This window comes from Punica granatum, chromosome 3 (genome assembly GCF_007655135.1).
Source record: "Punica granatum isolate Tunisia-2019 chromosome 3, ASM765513v2, whole genome shotgun sequence".
Taxonomy (NCBI): Eukaryota; Viridiplantae; Streptophyta; class Magnoliopsida; order Myrtales; family Lythraceae; genus Punica; species Punica granatum.
Genome location: NC_045129.1, coordinates 36,309,655 through 36,327,619, shown reverse-complemented (window position 1 = coordinate 36,327,619; position 17,965 = coordinate 36,309,655). Strand labels below are relative to the sequence as shown.

At 41.1% G+C, this 17,965-nt stretch overlaps 4 protein-coding genes across 4 annotated transcripts; 1 reads left to right on the top strand and 3 right to left on the bottom strand.

The window, feature by feature from the left end:
- Positions 1-1,336: 1,336 nt before the first annotated feature.
- LOC116199929 lies at positions 1,337-3,643 on the bottom strand. The gene is made up of 5 exons (XM_031530520.1): positions 3,483-3,643; positions 3,246-3,360; positions 2,237-2,527; positions 1,964-2,094; positions 1,337-1,702 (listed from the first exon to the last, which is right to left on the bottom strand). The coding sequence occupies exons 1-4, from the start codon at positions 3,578-3,580 to the stop codon at positions 1,975-1,977; spliced, it is 624 nt and encodes a 207-aa protein (XP_031386380.1). The 5' UTR covers positions 3,581-3,643; the 3' UTR covers positions 1,337-1,702; positions 1,964-1,974.
- A 1,555-nt stretch (positions 3,644-5,198) lies between these two features.
- Positions 5,199-7,347, bottom strand: LOC116199830 (probable inactive receptor kinase At1g27190). Its single transcript, XM_031530373.1, has one exon. The coding sequence runs from the start codon at positions 7,179-7,181 to the stop codon at positions 5,397-5,399; it is 1,785 nt and encodes a 594-aa protein (XP_031386233.1). The 5' UTR covers positions 7,182-7,347; the 3' UTR covers positions 5,199-5,396.
- Positions 7,348-9,146: 1,799 nt separating this feature from the next.
- Positions 9,147-11,433, top strand: LOC116199903 (protein COFACTOR ASSEMBLY OF COMPLEX C SUBUNIT B CCB4, chloroplastic). The gene is made up of 8 exons (XM_031530486.1): positions 9,147-9,306; positions 9,378-9,556; positions 9,730-9,829; positions 9,944-10,017; positions 10,265-10,449; positions 10,563-10,633; positions 10,726-10,809; positions 11,049-11,433. Exons 1-8 carry the CDS (start codon positions 9,187-9,189, stop codon positions 11,151-11,153), a joined length of 918 nt encoding a protein of 305 aa, XP_031386346.1. The 5' UTR covers positions 9,147-9,186; the 3' UTR covers positions 11,154-11,433.
- A 217-nt stretch (positions 11,434-11,650) lies between these two features.
- On the bottom strand, positions 11,651-14,014 carry LOC116199825 (glycosyltransferase family 92 protein RCOM_0530710). The gene has a single exon (XM_031530368.1). The coding sequence runs from the start codon at positions 13,772-13,774 to the stop codon at positions 11,915-11,917; it is 1,860 nt and encodes a 619-aa protein (XP_031386228.1). The 5' UTR covers positions 13,775-14,014; the 3' UTR covers positions 11,651-11,914.
- Between the last annotated feature and the right edge of the window lie 3,951 nt (positions 14,015-17,965).

Sequence of the window (17,965 nt, the reverse complement as noted above, 5' to 3'; positions counted from 1 at the left end):
TAATATGGTGATCGCCGTTGAATGCAATATGAATTTTCTAAATGGAACTTTCCGAGGTTTTTAAAATGTTTTTAATTTTTTGGAGTTATATTTTTAATAAAAAATATTTTTTAAAAGATATGTCACCATAATCTTGGATTTTTTAAAATAAAAAATAATATTTCATCGCATAAATATGAACATCAAAATAAGTATATATTATTATATATTCACACATAATATAGATATATTAATATATAGTTATTTGGACAATTTTTAGTATATATAATAAGAAAAATATATATGAATTATATATATATATATATATATTCTTAATAGCGAGGGTGTCTAGGTTTTGTTCGACTAATTTTACGGTCCACGTAAACACTCTGCAAACCCACGGAATATGTAAGTTCGGCCACAGGCCGTGCGGATAGCCCAATAGAGAGTATTCTCCTGTATGGCGTTCGTGACGTGATTTGAACCTGAGACTTCCCCTTAGTTATCATACCATTTAACCACAAGGACAAACCTATTGAGCTATATGAATTATATTGTTTTTAAATATCTATTTTTTAAAACCAAGTTATATAATATTTTATAGATATATATGGAATTTTCTATATTTTTTGAATTTTTATTTTCAAAAAATTTGAATTCTTTAAAAAAATATTTTCTCAAAATATCTCATCATAAAATTCAATTTCTTGATTTTTTTAATTTTTATATATAACATAATGTATTTGAAATAAATGAAATTTTTTTATTATATTTATAGATATTGTTTAATCTTGAATTTTTTAATATAAAAATTAATATTTCATAAATAAATATTAACATCAAAATAAGTATATGTATTAATATATATTCATACATAATATAAAATATGTTAATATATGATATTTTCTTTTCAAAAAACAAAACATATTTGTTCACAGAAAAAATAAATCAGATTATATTTAATCTATATTTTATATTATAGTTATCAATATGAATTATCATGCACATATATATAAGCCTATTCTATCAAAAAATATATCTACAACTACATACAAGCTCTTGAAATTATCTTGCTAGAGATAGTAGATTAAATTTATACTTTGATTTTTATCAAAATTTTTCATTCTTTTTTTCCTCTAATTTTTTTGCTTTTTTCGTATTGTTTTTCAAAATTGGTGATGTAAGTTTCAGAAAGTAAATTCTTCTACTACTAAATGTAAAAGTTGTTTATTTATTTATTATTTTTGTTTCATTTTTAATTCTCCAAGCAATTTTTCTTTTAAGTTTTTTAATCATTATTATTTTTTAAATTGGTGAAATTATTTGTGCAATGTACAAACTTCACGACTAGGCGAGATAATGCTAAAAACCATTTTTCCTATTGACTTTTCTTTCCTTCTCTAGAAGGTATAGTATTCTTTCTACACTTTCAAAACAAAGCAAGCCACGGTTACTTCTTACAAAAAATATAATTTATACACTATATGCTCAATCCCAAAAATAAAAATAAAAAATAAAAAATGCTAGGACAGCCTCAAAGGGTTATACAAACACTTCCTGGAGATTAGCCAGCTCGAATGCACATTTCTCCTCAAATTTTTTGAAGTTGCACCTCCTGTTGATTTCTCAAGCAAAGACTTGCTCCCGAAATGGATCAGCACCTCCGAATAGGATAAGTAGCCGCATTCCATGCCAGAGTCAGAATCCTTCACTGCCTACGGCCCTACACAAGCACATGGTCCCTTCATCGCTAATCTGAACTGTTTCTATTATATTCTGAAGCAACACAGCAACTAAAGTATAAATTTCTTTCTTAGAAATGATTTTCCCTTATCATACCCATGACATTTGTTTCCAAATTTTAACATGCTCAGCGTTAGTGGTCGCTCTCTAATTTGTTAAGAGAAATGATAAACAATAGCAATGATAAAATTGAAATACAAACAGTGGCTTTACAGGGAATAACAAGTTTTGAAGTACAAACCTGTTTCTGAATCAAAATCTAGCATTCGTAGGGATCCTCGTCATTCCAACCCCGGGCATCATCATAAAAGAGCGCTTTTTTCTTAAGTATATAAATGTACAGCTTGCAAGTAACAGAACAAAGGCAATTCCCTGTCAAGAAAAGTTACCGCATATAACATGTCAAGGTTCAGATAACATGTGATGTCCTCTTCCTCCCACAAATTTGTGCACGTGCAATATATGTGATGCAAGTGTGCCTTTAAATTTTTATATGAAGTGTACGGAAACCCACCTCGAAACCAATTACTGACAGTTTCTCTATGTTTGCAGCTGGTATACAGCTTCTGTAAGTGATGTATGACTGTCGCTCATCCTCCACCGGGGATGAATCTTCCAACAAAGCTCTTTGTGCTATTGACCTGGTCTCTTCTGTGTCATGCTGATGAAGCGGCCCTGCTTTATCATGCAGGATTTCCGGGGCCGACCGGCTCTTATGAGATTTTACTTTTGTGCCGTCACCAACTTCAATACATTTCAAAGGGATGCGATAGCCTGTCTCACTGCAGCGATATTTCTGCGATTTCTGCATTTGACGTATAAGAAAGAAAAAGCAGTCTCAATCTCAAAATCTAAGAGTAGGATGTAAGAGATGCCATCGACTATACAAAGCACGAGACATTATCTGCTGAAGAAGAGCAAGGTCCAGGGGCCCATGACAAAGCGAGGTATCGTGTTGACATAGCTCAAAGATGCAAAGACAAGTTTTTCAACCAGTTAGCAGATGCATCCATGAAAGACAGAAATTTGAAGCTTATTATCCTTCAAGGTGTTAATATTTTTTTACGAAAGCCATAGCCAGAGAGCAGGCTGAGATGGAGAGAGCAGCTAATTCGAGTCGGTGTCATTTACCTAAATCTACGAAAGTATGATTAAATCATCATTACTAATAGGGATGACCATTCAAAACCCAATATCATAAACGAGCAACCTAATTGAAATATAAGCTAAAATTACATGCGAAGGAAGCAGTTGAAGCAGAGTAAGGGAGTCAACAAATAAAAAAGGCTAAACATTTGCAGACATCTAAGGAAAATTTGAGCCGATGGAATGAAGAACCGTCCATAGCACAGGATCAGATATGTAAATGAATTGGGTCGAATGAAGAAGCAATAATGCTGATACGAAATCCATACCGGCAAATTGATCCCGAGCTACTATCTCGAAAACAAAGAAACAGAAGAAAAATCACGGAATTTATGGGAAATCGGAAAACTGCAGCAGGAAAGGAAGAAAGCATGAACCTTCTCCGAGTAGAGGCAAGGAACGCAGGCACCGGAGGGGGAGCACTCGAAGGTAACGTTGCCTCCTTTTGGCGTCTCCTTGAAGCTCAGAAGAGCTCTGCGCCCACCAGTTGCTCTGCAGACCAGTAGCCATACATACGATCAGAACAAACACGGATCGAATCCAATTCGAAGCATCACGAACGGCCACAGCGAGAGAGAGAGAGAGAGAGAGAGGGATGAGATGATATAGCTTACTTGTGGAATCCGAGAGGCCAAGGGCGAGAGGAAGAGGAAACCCTAGCGAGGGAGAGAAGGAAGAGGAGGAGGAGCAGCTGCGAGCTCGAAGGCTTCATTGAGATCTCCTTATTTCCTTCTTCCGAGTCCTCCCTCCCTTCTCAACTTCTTCTTCTCTATAACTAATTTTTCTTTAACCCAAAAAATAATAATAATAATTTCCCTTCTTTTCTAATTTTTATATCCTGACATCCAAATGTCCGACAGCTCCCGACTAATTCAAATCGAATCGGTTCGACTTACAAAAAAAAATAAAGTTCTCTCAATCAGAATTTTCTCCATACAAATGCAATTTATCTTGAGAAGAGAAATCTGAATTGCGGTTGATGAATCCCCCGAAACTGTTAAATTTCCTATTATTTAATTTTGTTTTCACTTTAGTACATAAAATATAGATAAATCACGGTGCATTTTTAATTAATTTAATCTCGGGTAAATTTTACCAACAACGTCGTAAGTTTATCAAATGTATACGGATAATTCCAATAACGTTTTCACATGATGATTATTATAGTTTTCCGATTTTTATATGAAATGATTTTTTTGATGGGTAGTTTGTCTCTTGCATTGTAACCATCACAATGTTTCTTGGGTGAATTTGTACTCAGTAAGTCACAATTATCATTCACCTTTCACCCTTTAGTTTGCTTCCAAGTAATTCTTGTGTAATTTTCATGGGGAGACTTCAAAGGTAGAGTACGACATGATAGGATGTGAGAGGCGAATGAAAGTTCATGACTTTACATTAAAATATAAAAGTTCGTAACATAATTATTTCCTAATAATTACTGTATATATTTGAGACGATATTGAAAATTCATTTTTTTTGAGGTAAGTTTACTTAAAATTTAATTGAGGATTGACTTCCATATACTATAACTTTTAAATTTAGATATTCGCCTTCATAAAACATGATCTCGGATGTACAATCTTAAAACTAGCACTTTAGTAATCCACCGGAAAAAAAAAAAAAAAAACTGGCAGTTGAGTAACGAATTCAATGAAACCTCATTGATGAACATCATTACACGTCTCAAGTGCACATTATACAACATGTAAATACAAGATCTCAGACGTCTATCGACAGAAATTAAGGTTCGATATATTCTTCAACTTCTAAACTCCAAGCGCCGGTACTCAAATACAAGATTCCATCGCTCATAAGACAGGAGTCATACCGATGTGATTCCGGTCATACCGACGCGGTTCCCAGGTTGCAACAAATACTTTGGCCTTATTAATGATCTTGCTTCCCAGGATGAAGCAAACAGGCAGTAGAATCACTTGCCAAAGGCATAATATCCTTCTTTTAGAATAGGCTTTCTTTTTTTGGATACGAGTTCCTGGAAAACCAGAACAACTGATAAGATGGGACTCATTCGAAGCCCGGCTATCGGAACTCGAGTCAGATCAGTAGAACAGTCTTTACCAACCATATACAAGAACAATGATCCCTGTGCTACCACGGAAACTGGCTACCAGCTGAAGTCAGAAAGGTAAAAGATTTTCATGGAGAAATGGAATAGACAATTTTTTCGCGGCGAGTCAGCTAGCTCAGATCGTAATATCCGGTTGGTTTTCTTGAAAACTAATGCTGAGTCGTTCGACCCGATATGTGCAGTTCAACTTGGAACCGCAGAGGACACAAATCTAAAAGGGAAGGTCTGGAGATGTGCCTTAAGTAAAAAAGAAGACCCTTTGCTCACTCAAATGGCATAAATTCCAGCAAGAAATCATATAATCAACCAAATTTGCAATCCCACACCCTCCCAACCACATGGACTCTCAAGCCAAGTCGATCTACATTATATACTTCGCACTCGAGAGTAGCGATCTCATGCTCATCCATCCCGAGTCACTTTCTTCCAGTCGCATCTATTCTGGGACAGCTTGTTTGTTGGCCACGGACTTCAAAGACTCGTACACTTCGTTCATGGAAGGCCTGTCCTTGGGCCGAGGGACCACACAGGAGCACGCAACCTTCAGGAAGGTCATGATCTGATCATCGTGCCCTCTCCCGAAGAGGGACCGGTCCACCGCGTCCTTCCCCCGGCCAGCACTGCTCAACTGGTTGACCCAATCCACCAGGTTCCCCTTAAATACTTCCCCTCCGTTGACGACTTCAAGAGGCTTTCGCCCCGTTATCAGCTCCAGCAGCACGACCCCGAAGCTGTAGATATCACCCTTGGCAGAAGCCACCATCGTGCTAGAGTACTCCGGGGCGACGTAACCCAGCTCCCCTAGGTCCCCATTCCGGAACGAGCTGTCATTGGAATCACGGGCCCCTACGAGCCTCGCGAGACCGAAGTCGGTTATTCGTGGATCGAGGTCCTCGTCCAGTAGGATAACGTTCGAGCTGATGTTCTGGTGCAGTTGCGGAGGCACGCAGTTGTGGTGGAGCCAAGCGAGTCCTCTCGCTGCACCGATGCCAATTCGGACCCGAGTGGGCCAATCGAGCACGGAGTAAGTTGTGTTTTCATGCAGATGGGAGGAGAGCGTCCCGTTAGCCATATGTTTATATACCAAGAGCTTCTCCTCCTCCACAACGCAGAACCCTAACAAGGGAACCAAATTGGGATGCCTGAGCTGCCCCAACCGGTTCATCTCTGACCGGAACTGCTTCTCACCGTACCCGCAACCGATCAACCGTTTAACCGCAAGGGCGGACCCATCAGGCAGAACAGCCTTATAGGAAACCCCGGTTCTCGTATCGGTCAAGATGGTTTCGGGATCAAACACATTAGTTGCGGCCAATAAATCCGCTAACTTGACCTTGACAATGGGCTTCTGAAACAATGTCACTTGAACTAGCTTGTAAGCTCTCAACAGCTCAACCCAATTCCGGCCATTCTTGCCCGAACCCCCGCCTAGTCCTGCCCTCCTTGCATTGGCAGGTCGGACAAAGAACCACCACCAGAGGCCGAAGCCAAGGACCAGAGACCCAACGGCGCCGAGAATCCCAGCAGCAACTATAATCCCGAGACTCTTGCCGCTCAGCTTTCCGCCACATTTGGCCCCGAGAGGCTTCCCGCAGAGCCCGTCATTGCCCCTGAAGTCGTCCCGGCTGAATCTCGACAAATCCGAGGGAATGGCCCCAGAAAGCTCATTGTTCGCGACGGAGAACCTCTTCAAGCGGTCCAACCGGCTGACCCCGTAAGGGATCGAGCTGGAGAGCTCGTTGTCGCTGAGAATGAGGCTGTTGAGGAACTTGCAGTTGACAATCTGGTCGGGGATGGGGCCGGAGAGGCTGTTCTTGGAGAGATCTAGCGTGACCAGGTACGGAAGCCAAGTGCAGATTTGGGGCGGGATGGGGCCGGAGAGGGAGTTGGAGGAGAGATCCAGCGCCTGGAGGCTGTGGCAGTTCTTGAGGGACTCCGGCAGCTGCCCGGCGAGGCCCATGGAGGACAGCTGGAGGCTGATGAGGCGGTTCTCGTTGAGGTTCCAGCAAGTGACGCCATTGAGGGTGCAGATGTTCGAGGCGGAGGTGTTGGTGAAGTCCCACGATGCGAGCCGGCCCTGTGGGTCGGAAAGCGAGTTCTTGACGCCCTCGAGGCAGAGGACGTCGTCCTCGACGGCGGCGCAGAGGAATGCGAGCTGCGGCAGCAGGAGGAGGAAGAAGACGGCGGAGAAAGGTACCAAGAGCTCCATTGTGGGTTTCATGGGGTCAGGCTGATGGTGCTGCTAAGAGGGTGGTAGTGGTTATGGAGAGTGAAGCAGAGCAAGGAAGGAGGAGGAGGAGGAGGAGGAGGAGAAGAGAAGCGGACTGCCATTGATTTGATTGGAGGGGTTGACAGGAAAACATGAAATGAAAGGGACGAGCTTGCAGCTTTTTTTTTTTTTTTTTGACTCCATTATTAATCTGAAAATTTTTCCTCCGATTTTCTGTCATGTTTTTTTTTAATCTTCATTTTTTTTGGATACGCCCGGCGCATGCGTTGCTCGACCGAAGAGTCCGCACTCTAGCCTGTCAGACGTATGCGCCCGGGTGCATGTTCTAGGGTTTCAGTAGACAGAAGTGACGTCGTCTCCCATGAAGGTCACTGGTGTTGGGCTGAGGGGGAAATGGAGTTTCATGCGATAGTGATTGATGTGTGGAGGTGAAATTATTGAATGAGCCATTGCACCCTCTCAATTTAATCCCGTCACGTAAAAGATGTGAAGTTTAGAAATAGCAATATGCATACATCCACATCTAAATAAGAAGTTTATAAATTTTTAGGTAGAAATACAATTCGGTATCGGAATAATACCATCATACTTCACTTGCATGATTACGTGCCGGTGGGGCGTATTTCCATCGGTCCGATATTGCCACCACAGATATCTCCTCGTGCTATATATATGTGGGTGTATGAGTTTGTAATCGCTCTTTTAGTTTCTTTAATTTAAGTCAATCTAGTCAAAAGATGTTCTTACTACGGCTGTCTTGCGAGGAATGATTTGTATGATATGATTGCGATGGTAGATCTTCCGGCTTCTATACGTGTATGGGTCTGATTTTTATTAAAAATAAAAAATCGTGGCTTCTATCCATCAACGCATCAAAAAATCTAGAAAGACGACATCGATAGTCCAACTTTCCTCTAATCTAATAGTTTTAAGACTACAGTACGGATATGTCGATGGTATTTTTAGAAATCAAAAGTTTTGACAAGTAAGAGTATCGGCTTTATTAATAGAAGTGAATCTTTCTATTTGTAGTAGCCCTAACACATTTTTACTAACGTCACTGTCTATGCATTTCCTAATGAAGAGGAATTCGGTATGACCTATATATTACCGTTCACGGGACCACGTAACGACTGTATCTCTTCTAGAGGGCATGATGCGGTAGTAGGAGGACAAATAACTAATAAGGTAAAATTAACGGGAAATTAAAATGAGAAATGGCTGTCTGGTTGCTTGATTAATTAATTAATTATTAGAGACACAAAAACAGACGTTCTCAGCATAAAACATAAAACGGGCGCCAAAAGCCTCAAAGCCCGGCGGAAAATGTTTTTTTTTTTTTTTTACATCTTTTTTAGTTGTCGCGTTTTCGTTCCTTCCTTTCTTCTCTCGGTCAAATTTCAATATTCAGTATATATCCGCCGTTTGGCCCGCTTTCCTCACTCGAGCAGCTAACCGTTAAATTATTCGTGCCGTATAAGATATTCATTTTCCTTGTGATGTACGATAACAATAGATAAATAAATAAATAAATAACCATATTGAGCATTACTTACGTTAAGGTTAGCATAATTTATTCAGCCTAAGAAATATCTATCGTTCGGCGATTAATTATACACGTCATAACAAATGTCACGAACGGGAGATATTCGATCAGGACTGCACGCGCCAGTGAGCCGAGCGCAGGAGAGCAAACGTGATAGGCCAGGCTGACTGTCGATTAAGTCGGCGTGGACGTTAACGACTCATCCCCCGATCGGACTCCACATGAGACCGTGAGTGCGAAGGCCCGTTAAACATTCCCCTACATGGCGGGCCGTGTTGGGCCTTCAAAACCTGGCCCGACATCGCCCGACTCGCCCAATTAGAGCAGACCGTACGCTTCATGGTGCCTGCCTTTGCATTATCATTTAAATAATATATATAATAATAATAATAATAATAATAATACGAAAATGATCAATTTATCCGCCCTCTCCCCCATCTTCTCCATTCCATGGAAGCAAGGACGTTTCTTTGCGGCTCCGTTCCCTCTCACCTGAAACGCCCTCTCCGCCGTTTCGACCCTGTCTTCCCGCGTTTCGTGAGAGCGTCGTCCTCCTCGTCGACTTCACAGGTAATGATCATCGTCAGCTCAGCTTCGTCCCCTCTCTCGAGTCATTGGCGGCCGAGCTGTTTTCCTTCCAGGAAGGGGAGCGGGGCCAGTACAGAGGGCCGAAGCCGAGGAAGGACTGGGCGGCGGACTGGGTACCGAACAACGAAGGAACCGTCAGGAGCCTGCCTATATACGTCGGCGGCGCTTCCCTGCTTGCTGTCCTCTTCAACCGTGCAGTTTCCGGTATTGCTCCCGTCGCCGATGCCAGCAGGTCTCTGCTTGTTTTAGGATTACTCATACCGCTTGTATCGCTCAGTACGTTGGAATGCACGTAGAATCGATAACCGCAGCGAGATGTTCTGGGAAATGTGGAGTTGTTTTTGTCTATGTGTGGCACTGGCATTTTGTTGTTAATGTGCTTCTTGTTATGTGAATTACGAGCAGTTCACAATCAAGAGCTGATCTATTGACGCTTGGATTGGCGGTTACCAACATATTGACCGGCCTTGTTTGGTTGTCTATCCGGCCGAAGTCGATATCGGTGGTAAGGCCTCCTTTCTGCTGTAATAATAAGCTACTATCCATCACCGGTGTCAGTCAGAACTCTTATCAACTCTGGTGAGTGTTTGTGTTTTGATTTTAAAAAATTTCACTTTAGGTGAAACCGGAAGGCGTTGAATGCAGGAGGATACAGTCCGGGCTTCCCGAATTGGTAGTTTCCGAACTATTGTGGTATGAACTTTGCAGTACAATTTTGAAGAGCTACATTTTTTGCAACCATGCTTCGTAATTTACTTTACCTCTATTATTACATGGTTCCATTCAATTCATTCTCGACTATGAATTTGATCGATGCTTTCCACCTAAGTGACCAACATGACCCTCGTATTTATTTTGCATATCAATCGGTAACATGCTGGCCCGAGCTCAAACCTGATCAATGATTGTTTAGTAAGTGTAGCTTTGGTTCTGTTTCCAGGGTATGGGAATCTCTGTCGACTGTGACGTGCTGCAGGTCTTTGGTTATCATCTACGACTCCATTTGCATAATGCAGATTGGTGTGGCAGCTAAATCTTCTGCAGAGGATGGCGGAGCAGTAGCTGTGAATCCAGTCAAGCTGATGCAAGGAACACTCTATCAGGGCATTAAGAAATCCAAAGCTCGTATGCTGTTTTCATTGTCTATGTCTGGGCTAATTGTCTGTATGATTCTCTCCGCAATGCCTGCTTAGTAAGAACTGAGTGGTATATCCTTGAATTTCCCATTGTTTTTGCAGAGAACTACTTGGCAAACCTATCGCTTTATCCCGGGAGGTCTGAGCTACCCTTTTTACCTGCAAACACGCAGGTTCAATGCTTTTTATTAAGCCCGCCACACGCAAATATACATTGAAAAACAATCTCTGCAGCAGATCATTGACACAAACTGAACTTTTCCAGGCAGTAATACTGCAACCTCTTGGAGACAATGGAATTGCGGTAATTGGAGGTGATACAATAAGGGGGTTCACTACATCAGATCAGGTTCCTCTGTGTCTTTCAATGTCGCAGTTCTTTTTTGGATGGTTTATCTTTCAGTCTTTCTCGACCATAGTAGAGTATTCGAGCTCTGGATTTGTCATTAATGTACCGAAGGCACCCATTTCTCATTGGCAGCTCGATTACGTTTGTCTGTCCTCAGATAATTCTTTGGCTGCGCGTGTTCTTTAATATGTCCTTGCATTATACAATTTGGAGTAATTGTTTATATTTCTACATTTCAGACATGGATAGCATATATCGGGGAGAAGCTCGATGTCACACTTGCAAAACATGCGGGGGAGATCTCGGTATTAACACAAGAGAGTGTGCAGCGATCAAATTCATAATTGTGTCCGAGCTTGTGTGTCTCAGGCGAACTATGCTTGTAGTGATAGGTGAAAGTCTTCGCTTCCATTATACTTTTTACGTATCTCCAACTTGATGTTCCATGTTTGGCTTATCCAGGGCCCCTTCGCCCGCAGACACTACGACAGTGACAGGCAATTATCTCGCATGAACCTTTTGTGTTGTCTCGGAGTAAACCGAACACCATGTTACACAGCTCACATTTTGTCAGATGGAGCTGTTGCACATTATCTATTTCGAAATTTGTCCTTCAAAGACGGATAACATAACCTCGGCCTTTCTTATAGTGCTTATATTTATAGCCGAGAAAATGTACAGATACCTGCTGTTTCTTTTCATTGAGGTGATCATGGATCCTGGTCCAATGAAGAGATATACAATCACTGGCTTCTACCATTGCCGAAGTTCGAAAATATGCCTCAGATTTCATATAAACATAAGTACATTGTGATGAAACAGAGATATAACAAATTCGAGAAAACAAGTAAGAAATTTATCGTTAAAGTATAAGAACAAATGAATCAATCTATACCTTTGGAAAATTACACCTGTGTAGCATCCCTGTAATCTACTGTTTGCATCAGTAAGTACAAGAAGTGGAGCAAAAGAATTAAAAAGAATCAGCTTATCTCTGTACTTTCTCTTGGAGTCGGAGTCGGAGTCGGAGTCGGAGTCGGAGTCATATAAATGCAGCAATTGGCAGTTGCTCTGACGAGAGAATCGGTTTACGGGTCAGTAATTGTTACCGTTGCGACCTCTCCCATGGAAGATTTCCGGTCGTGGGGTCTGCAAAATTGGCCAGGACGAAGTCCCTCAGCCCAGTATCCCACACCTCGCAAAACCGCAGCCTCCAGTCGGGCGGTTCGATGGGCTCGGTCCCGAGCCCTGGAGCCCGGTCCTTTGACCCCGTATTTTGATTCTCCTGCCAGTCAACAACATAGGATGAGACCCTCCGGTAGAACTTTGCCCTGAAAGTCTCCCAGACCTGGTACTTGTAGTGGTTGATCACGGCAATGCTTTCAGGGACATTAAGATAGCGGAAACCTTCTTTTAGTCGGAAATGGTGGACCTCGTTGAGGAGGGTGGTATCCAGGGCATCAGGGCGGATGATAGACTTGTGCCGCTCGGGCTGCTGGAGGCGACATGTGTAGCCTGCAGTCACCCCCTGTGGTGGGTGCGAGGTCAGCCCTGATGGCCCGAAGCTGTGACAGGCTGTTCGGATTTCTGCGACTGGTGATGAAGTGTAGGAGAAGTTTGCAACCAATGCCCTCAGCGACCCCTGCCCACGGACCCTGAGCTTATTACTGCGGCGGCTCGGGAACGGGAAGTAGAAGAACTCGTCCACATCAAAGAAACCGACCCATTGACACTCCTCCCTTGCCTTCAGCACGCAGTGGGAGAACCCTGCTTCCTGAGTCTTGATCCAGGGCCAAACGTGGCGGCTCACACTGTAATTCTCTGAGTTGAGCTCCTCGATCACCTCCTTAATATTGTCGTCGCTGTTGTTGTCGTAAATGAACCACCGCTCGACTCCGAGCCGAGAATGGTACATGATCCACTCTCTCAAGGACGAGGCTTGGTTCCACATCATCGTGCAGGCGCAAATCTTTCTCTTCGTGTTCGGTCCTCCTCCTCCATCGGAATTCTTGCCTGAGCTGTAAATCTTAGCCACAGAAGGCACTGAGACGTGAACAGAGGACTTCCTAGCGCCGCCATGGAAGTTCGAGGGAATGCCGATGGTGACACGGATCCCGTTGGCCTTGCTCGGGTTGATGTGGATGCTCCGCGGGAGTAGACAGCGGACCACCTCCTGCGCGGCGGCGATGGCCTCTGTAGTGAGGATCAGGCCATCGTTCCTCTCCCAGTTGCCCAGCCCGAAGTGACAGCTGAACCGCCCCGGGTTGGATCTCCGGTGCGGCCGGAGATTCAACCCCTTCACGAACACCAGTGCCGTGTCCCCATCCAGGGCCGCCTCGTAAGCAACTTTATGCCAGGAGTGAACCGCCCGATCCGGCGGCCTCGAGTAGCCAGCCGTCGCTTCACCCCGAGGGCGCAGATCCACGGCAGCCGAGTAGTTCGTCGGGGGGAGAGGGCACCGGACGATCGACCGGAACTCATCGTAGGCACCCGCGGACAGCAATGGCAGTGCCGTGGCGAGCTCCTGGTTCCCGATCTCTGCAGTGGAATTGCTCCGGTGATAGTAGACGCACTCGAGCTTCTCGGGGCTGTAGATTCCGTGCGGGGAGGCGAGGAGGAGGAGCAGGTGGTCGGGAAACAGGACGCGGTCCTCGACGCGGTGGGGGAGAGAGAGGAGGCGGTGGTTTACCAAGCCGTGGAGGGAGTTGCTGGGGCCGGCGATTGCGGAGGCGGAGGAGGAGGAGGAGGAGAGGAGAGAAAGGGTGGAGGAGGAGCTGAGGGCGGGGCGGAAGACAGCCGAGTTGACGAGGTAGCGGTCGGAGGAGATGAAGAGGAGGAAGACGAAGAAGGAGAGGGAGAGGGAGAGGACGAGGGACCTGAGGGAGAAGAGCTGCGGCCAGGGAGAGACCTGGCCGGGCTTCAGCTGGCCGGGCCGCCTCCGCTTCCGCCGCTGCTCCGAATCCATCGCTCCACGGCGGCTGGCGTCGGAAGAAGAGAGAAATGAGGAAGAAGCGGCGAAGACGAGAGACCAAAACGGCGACGGATTAAACGTAACGGAAAATGGGGGCAGAGATAGAGAGAGGGGAATGTACCGACAGTGTTGGAAGCTGTAGATTGCGTTTGAAGCGTGTCTTCGTGAAGACTTGTTTATATTTCGCCCCTCCCCCCAGTAAAAGCGAGAGAGAGAGAGAGAGAGATAATTATTCTTTCCCTTTTTTTCTGGTAATAATAAATAATATTAATCTTACTTTATTTCTTTATATAAAATAAAATTAAGGGGAAAATATATGTAATGCAAAACTGCTTAACTCGGCGTTGGAGCCGGACGCAGAGAAAATCACTAGCAATGAAACGCGAAGGATCGAATCGGATTCGCAATTTAAGCGACGGGAGGTTTATATAAGGAAGGGGAGATTATGCGAGAGGAGAATGAAGAAAAAAACAATGAAGCAGCCCGGAAAAGTGATCCGAAGATCGGCCCCTATCCATAAAGGATAGGTGTGGGTTACATATCTATACATACATATGTATTTATATATATAAGGAAAATGGGAATCGAGTAACACTCAGTAGCGATAGATTAGCGATAGATAAATGAAGTATGGATGACGACTTATCGGGGATATGGATTTAGGGTAAGACATGGGGCAACTGACCCCCTTAAACTAGAAAAAAAAAATTGTAAATTTTTTTTATTTTTTTAATAGAATTATACTATTTCATTACCTTAATTTTATGATACAAAATTCTTTTTTAACTTCCTCTGTTAAAGTGCAGTGCTGTTTGTGTAAGAGAATGTACTTTTGCCGTTCGTAAAATTGACTTGAAGTAGACATGGAGTTCTCTAGGAAAGCTCAGTGTACGCCTTTGCTTAATTAATTAATTAATTTATTTATTTATTTATTTATTTTTGCCTCTTCCTTTTACTTTTCTTTTCTTTTCTTTTTTTTAACCTTATTATTGATAAAAAAATTAAACATGATTAAAAAGAAAAGGACGGGGGGTGGGGACTGAGGAGGGACGAATACTTGGCCAGCTCCGATCCGACCGATCCTTTGTCAGGTACAGCACCTTCCCCTCGTCATTCATCATTTTCCATTTAATTAATCTAATTTTCTTTCCATTGTTCAAATCCCACGTGGAACTTAAAATTCAAAGATTGACTATTAAAACCTTGCGAGTTGTCAAAACTCGGTTTGCCCTTCCAAGAGGATCTTTTGTCTTGCAATGCTTTTCTATGAACTCGGTTATAGATGGTCACGAAGGGTGGATTATAGAGAATTATGAGAGTTTTTATATAAATTTATATCGAAATTATGAGAGTTTTTATATAAATTTATATCGAAATTATGAGAGTTTTTATATGAAAAATTCATAAGTTTATCTTCCATGTTTAATGAAATCACTTATATTCGTCCGTGCTAACTCGATAAAATTAATTTTCTTTCATGTTTAATGAAATCACTTATATTCGTCCGTGCTAACTCGACAAAATTAATTTTCTTTTTTTGCCCCTTTAATCAAAATCCTGAATCCAACCCTACATATAGCCATTACTATGTCAAAGTAACATTGCTTGCAACAGCATCCTTATGTTCTGTCATTCAAAGGGATCTCAAATTTTCCTATTATTTTATAGTGTATATATATATATATATATACATATATATGCACACACAAAATCATGATCAGTGACATTAGTTTATATATCATGTCAAGAATCATTTTGATATATCCAATTTAGCTGAAATAAACAAATTAGGACCTCTCACTTGTCGTATTATGCATTGATGTGGATTGATTTAACAACCAATTCTAATTTAATGCATTCTCAGTCACAGTTAAGTAAGCGGTGTTCTTTATTAGATACTTTGAAATCAATAAACTCTTACGAGTATATTACGAAAGTTCCACACAATTTTCACTCAAAACACTATGCAAGTAGAAAAATAAATAAATAAAAGGGATGCAATGACACGCGTCTTTATTCAAATATAAACTAATAAATACATAAACCTAAACAAATAATCACGCGGACCTTGACACATAATGGGTGCATATGTATGTCATTCTGATAAACAATTCAATCAATTAGTGATAACATAGATCGGACCTCTTACAAAACAAGCCAACCTTTTATCAACCTCATTCGATGATTCTTAGCAGTTTGAATGTATATCATCCCATGTACAATTAATTAAGTAATATTTTTATTATAACTTCATTTAACTTCTTACACCAATTACGTCGGAGCAGGGAGATGTTTGTAAACATGTTTTTGATTGAAGATTAGGGATAAGATCAAGAAATTCACATCGCAATCATCTTCCCAACCGCATCATCGTACGTGCACTAATTAATTGATGTAAATCTTGTTTATTATTTATTACATTTTGTGTTAATTTTTTTTGTTGATTTACTGAAAAAAAAAAAGGTGATCTTGAAAGGCTCCTTCGACCTCAAGATTTTTGTTGGGTAATTATCAATCTAGTATAACGAAATTATCAGATGTTTAAACAAGTTGTGCATGGGTCTTGCTAGTATATCATTTTCTTAGTTCGAGGTTAAAAGGGATCATAATATCACGATTAGGACATTAGCGTTTAAGATGAGACTTAACCTCAAAATATATCATCCGAAACTATTATCCTGAAATGACATTCTATCTCGTCAATGATGCAATGAAAAATAACAAAATTATCCGAGCACCACTTACATGTCAAATTCTTTCATCAAATAATATGGTAAATAAAATATGAAGATGTATAATTCATGAATAAAATAAATAAAATAGTTTTAAAGTTTAAAAAAATATATATTTTGTTTTTCAAACACATATCTCTCCACTCTCCCGAGCAAACTGCCAAACTCCATGTGGCCCCAATCATCCCCCCTGCCCCTCTGTCTCTCTCCAATTATCCCCCCACTTTTATTCATTTCTTATTAAATTTTTATTATATTATGGATAAAGACATAAAGTATGCTGATGGGACATGAAATTTATTAACAGAAAAATTGTTCATGAATTATGCAAGACTTTTAGCTTGAAACTATTTATGCAAAATTGACAAATTAAATGAATATATGTTTGAAAAAGAACCCCAATTTTTCAACCCCAATACAATCCATTTAGTTTTCACACTTTTTTGGCAACTTTAATTAGCCATTTCTTTGTCCAAACTTAAAAAGGAGCATGGAAGTGATGATTATGATATTTGCATTTAACTCGACAATGTTTAAGGCCTAACTGAGACAACGAAAATGATTTTCTCAAAACAGCCTTTTCTTCTAAGTTCTAATCACTATAATTGAGATTTGAGCTTTTTTCCTAATATCCACATGTCAATGCGTCGAACATCGTGGGAAGATTAATTAACTTCTTTTCTAAGATGGCGTTTGGGGCTTTACTTACAAGTAATATAATTCCCAATAATGTACATTCCCACTACATAGATTCCCACCTTTTAAATTACAGTGAATGTACATTGTCGTGTTTGGTTATATTCAGGCAACATTACCGGTAATGTATTTTCTTCAATATTCAATTTTGCAATAAATTAAAAAGAGATAAATGAAATTCCTGAAATAACCCTCCCTTAATCTTATAACATAACATAGCATAAAAATCTTAAATCCAGATGTTACTTGCAGTAACTGTGATCGATGATATTTTCCCCAGGTGAAACTTTATGAGATGATTAGGACTTGTTCTATTATTCCAACTTTAAAGAAAATATTTTTCATGCAATATTTCATAATTTAGTATAAATAAATAGTAAGACAAGACTCATCGACCTTTCTCCATTCATTGTTGTGAATATAACTTTGAAAAGGAATTTTTAGAATGTAAGATTTGTTGTCGTTCTATATATTTTATATCTTTCCCTTTATTGGTATTATGTGCATTTCTCTTTTTGACATTCACCGAGCAATAATTAGTGATTCGACGCTAAGGTGATGAGTCTTAAATTTGTGATATTGAGTCCTAAATTGTAACGAGAATTTTAGCAGTTCAATATGACTATTTCTTAACATGTGCAGTAGGGAAACTATCAGAGTTTCTAGCATGTTTTGCTTCTCGTCAATATTTGAAAGAATTGAATAAGGATGCTGATTTTGCAATCAACTCAACTGCATATTTTGTGTCGTGAGCTAA

Bases quoted from the DNA above. Each gene is read 5' to 3' on its own strand.
- LOC116199929 (XM_031530520.1), bottom strand. From the start codon at position 3,580: ATGAAGCCTTCGAGCTCGCAGCTGCTCCTCCTCCTCTTCCTTCTCTCC. The intron at 2,528-3,245 runs GTTCATGCTTTC...CGTCAAATGCAG, and splicing joins CTTGCCTCTACTCGGAGAAG to AAATCGCAGAAATATCGCTG. The intron at 2,095-2,236 runs GTGGGTTTCCGT...TTTTCTTGACAG, and splicing joins TGTCAGTAATTGGTTTCGAG to GGAATTGCCTTTGTTCTGTT.
- LOC116199830 (XM_031530373.1), bottom strand. From the start codon at position 7,181: ATGAAACCCACAATGGAGCTCTTGGTACCTTTCTCCGCCGTCTTCTTC.
- LOC116199903 (XM_031530486.1), top strand. From the start codon at position 9,187: ATGGAAGCAAGGACGTTTCTTTGCGGCTCCGTTCCCTCTCACCTGAAA. The intron at 9,307-9,377 runs GTAATGATCATC...TTTTCCTTCCAG, and splicing joins CCTCCTCGTCGACTTCACAG to GAAGGGGAGCGGGGCCAGTA. The intron at 9,830-9,943 runs GTAAGGCCTCCT...ATTTCACTTTAG, and splicing joins GGCCGAAGTCGATATCGGTG to GTGAAACCGGAAGGCGTTGA.
- LOC116199825 (XM_031530368.1), bottom strand. From the start codon at position 13,774: ATGGATTCGGAGCAGCGGCGGAAGCGGAGGCGGCCCGGCCAGCTGAAG.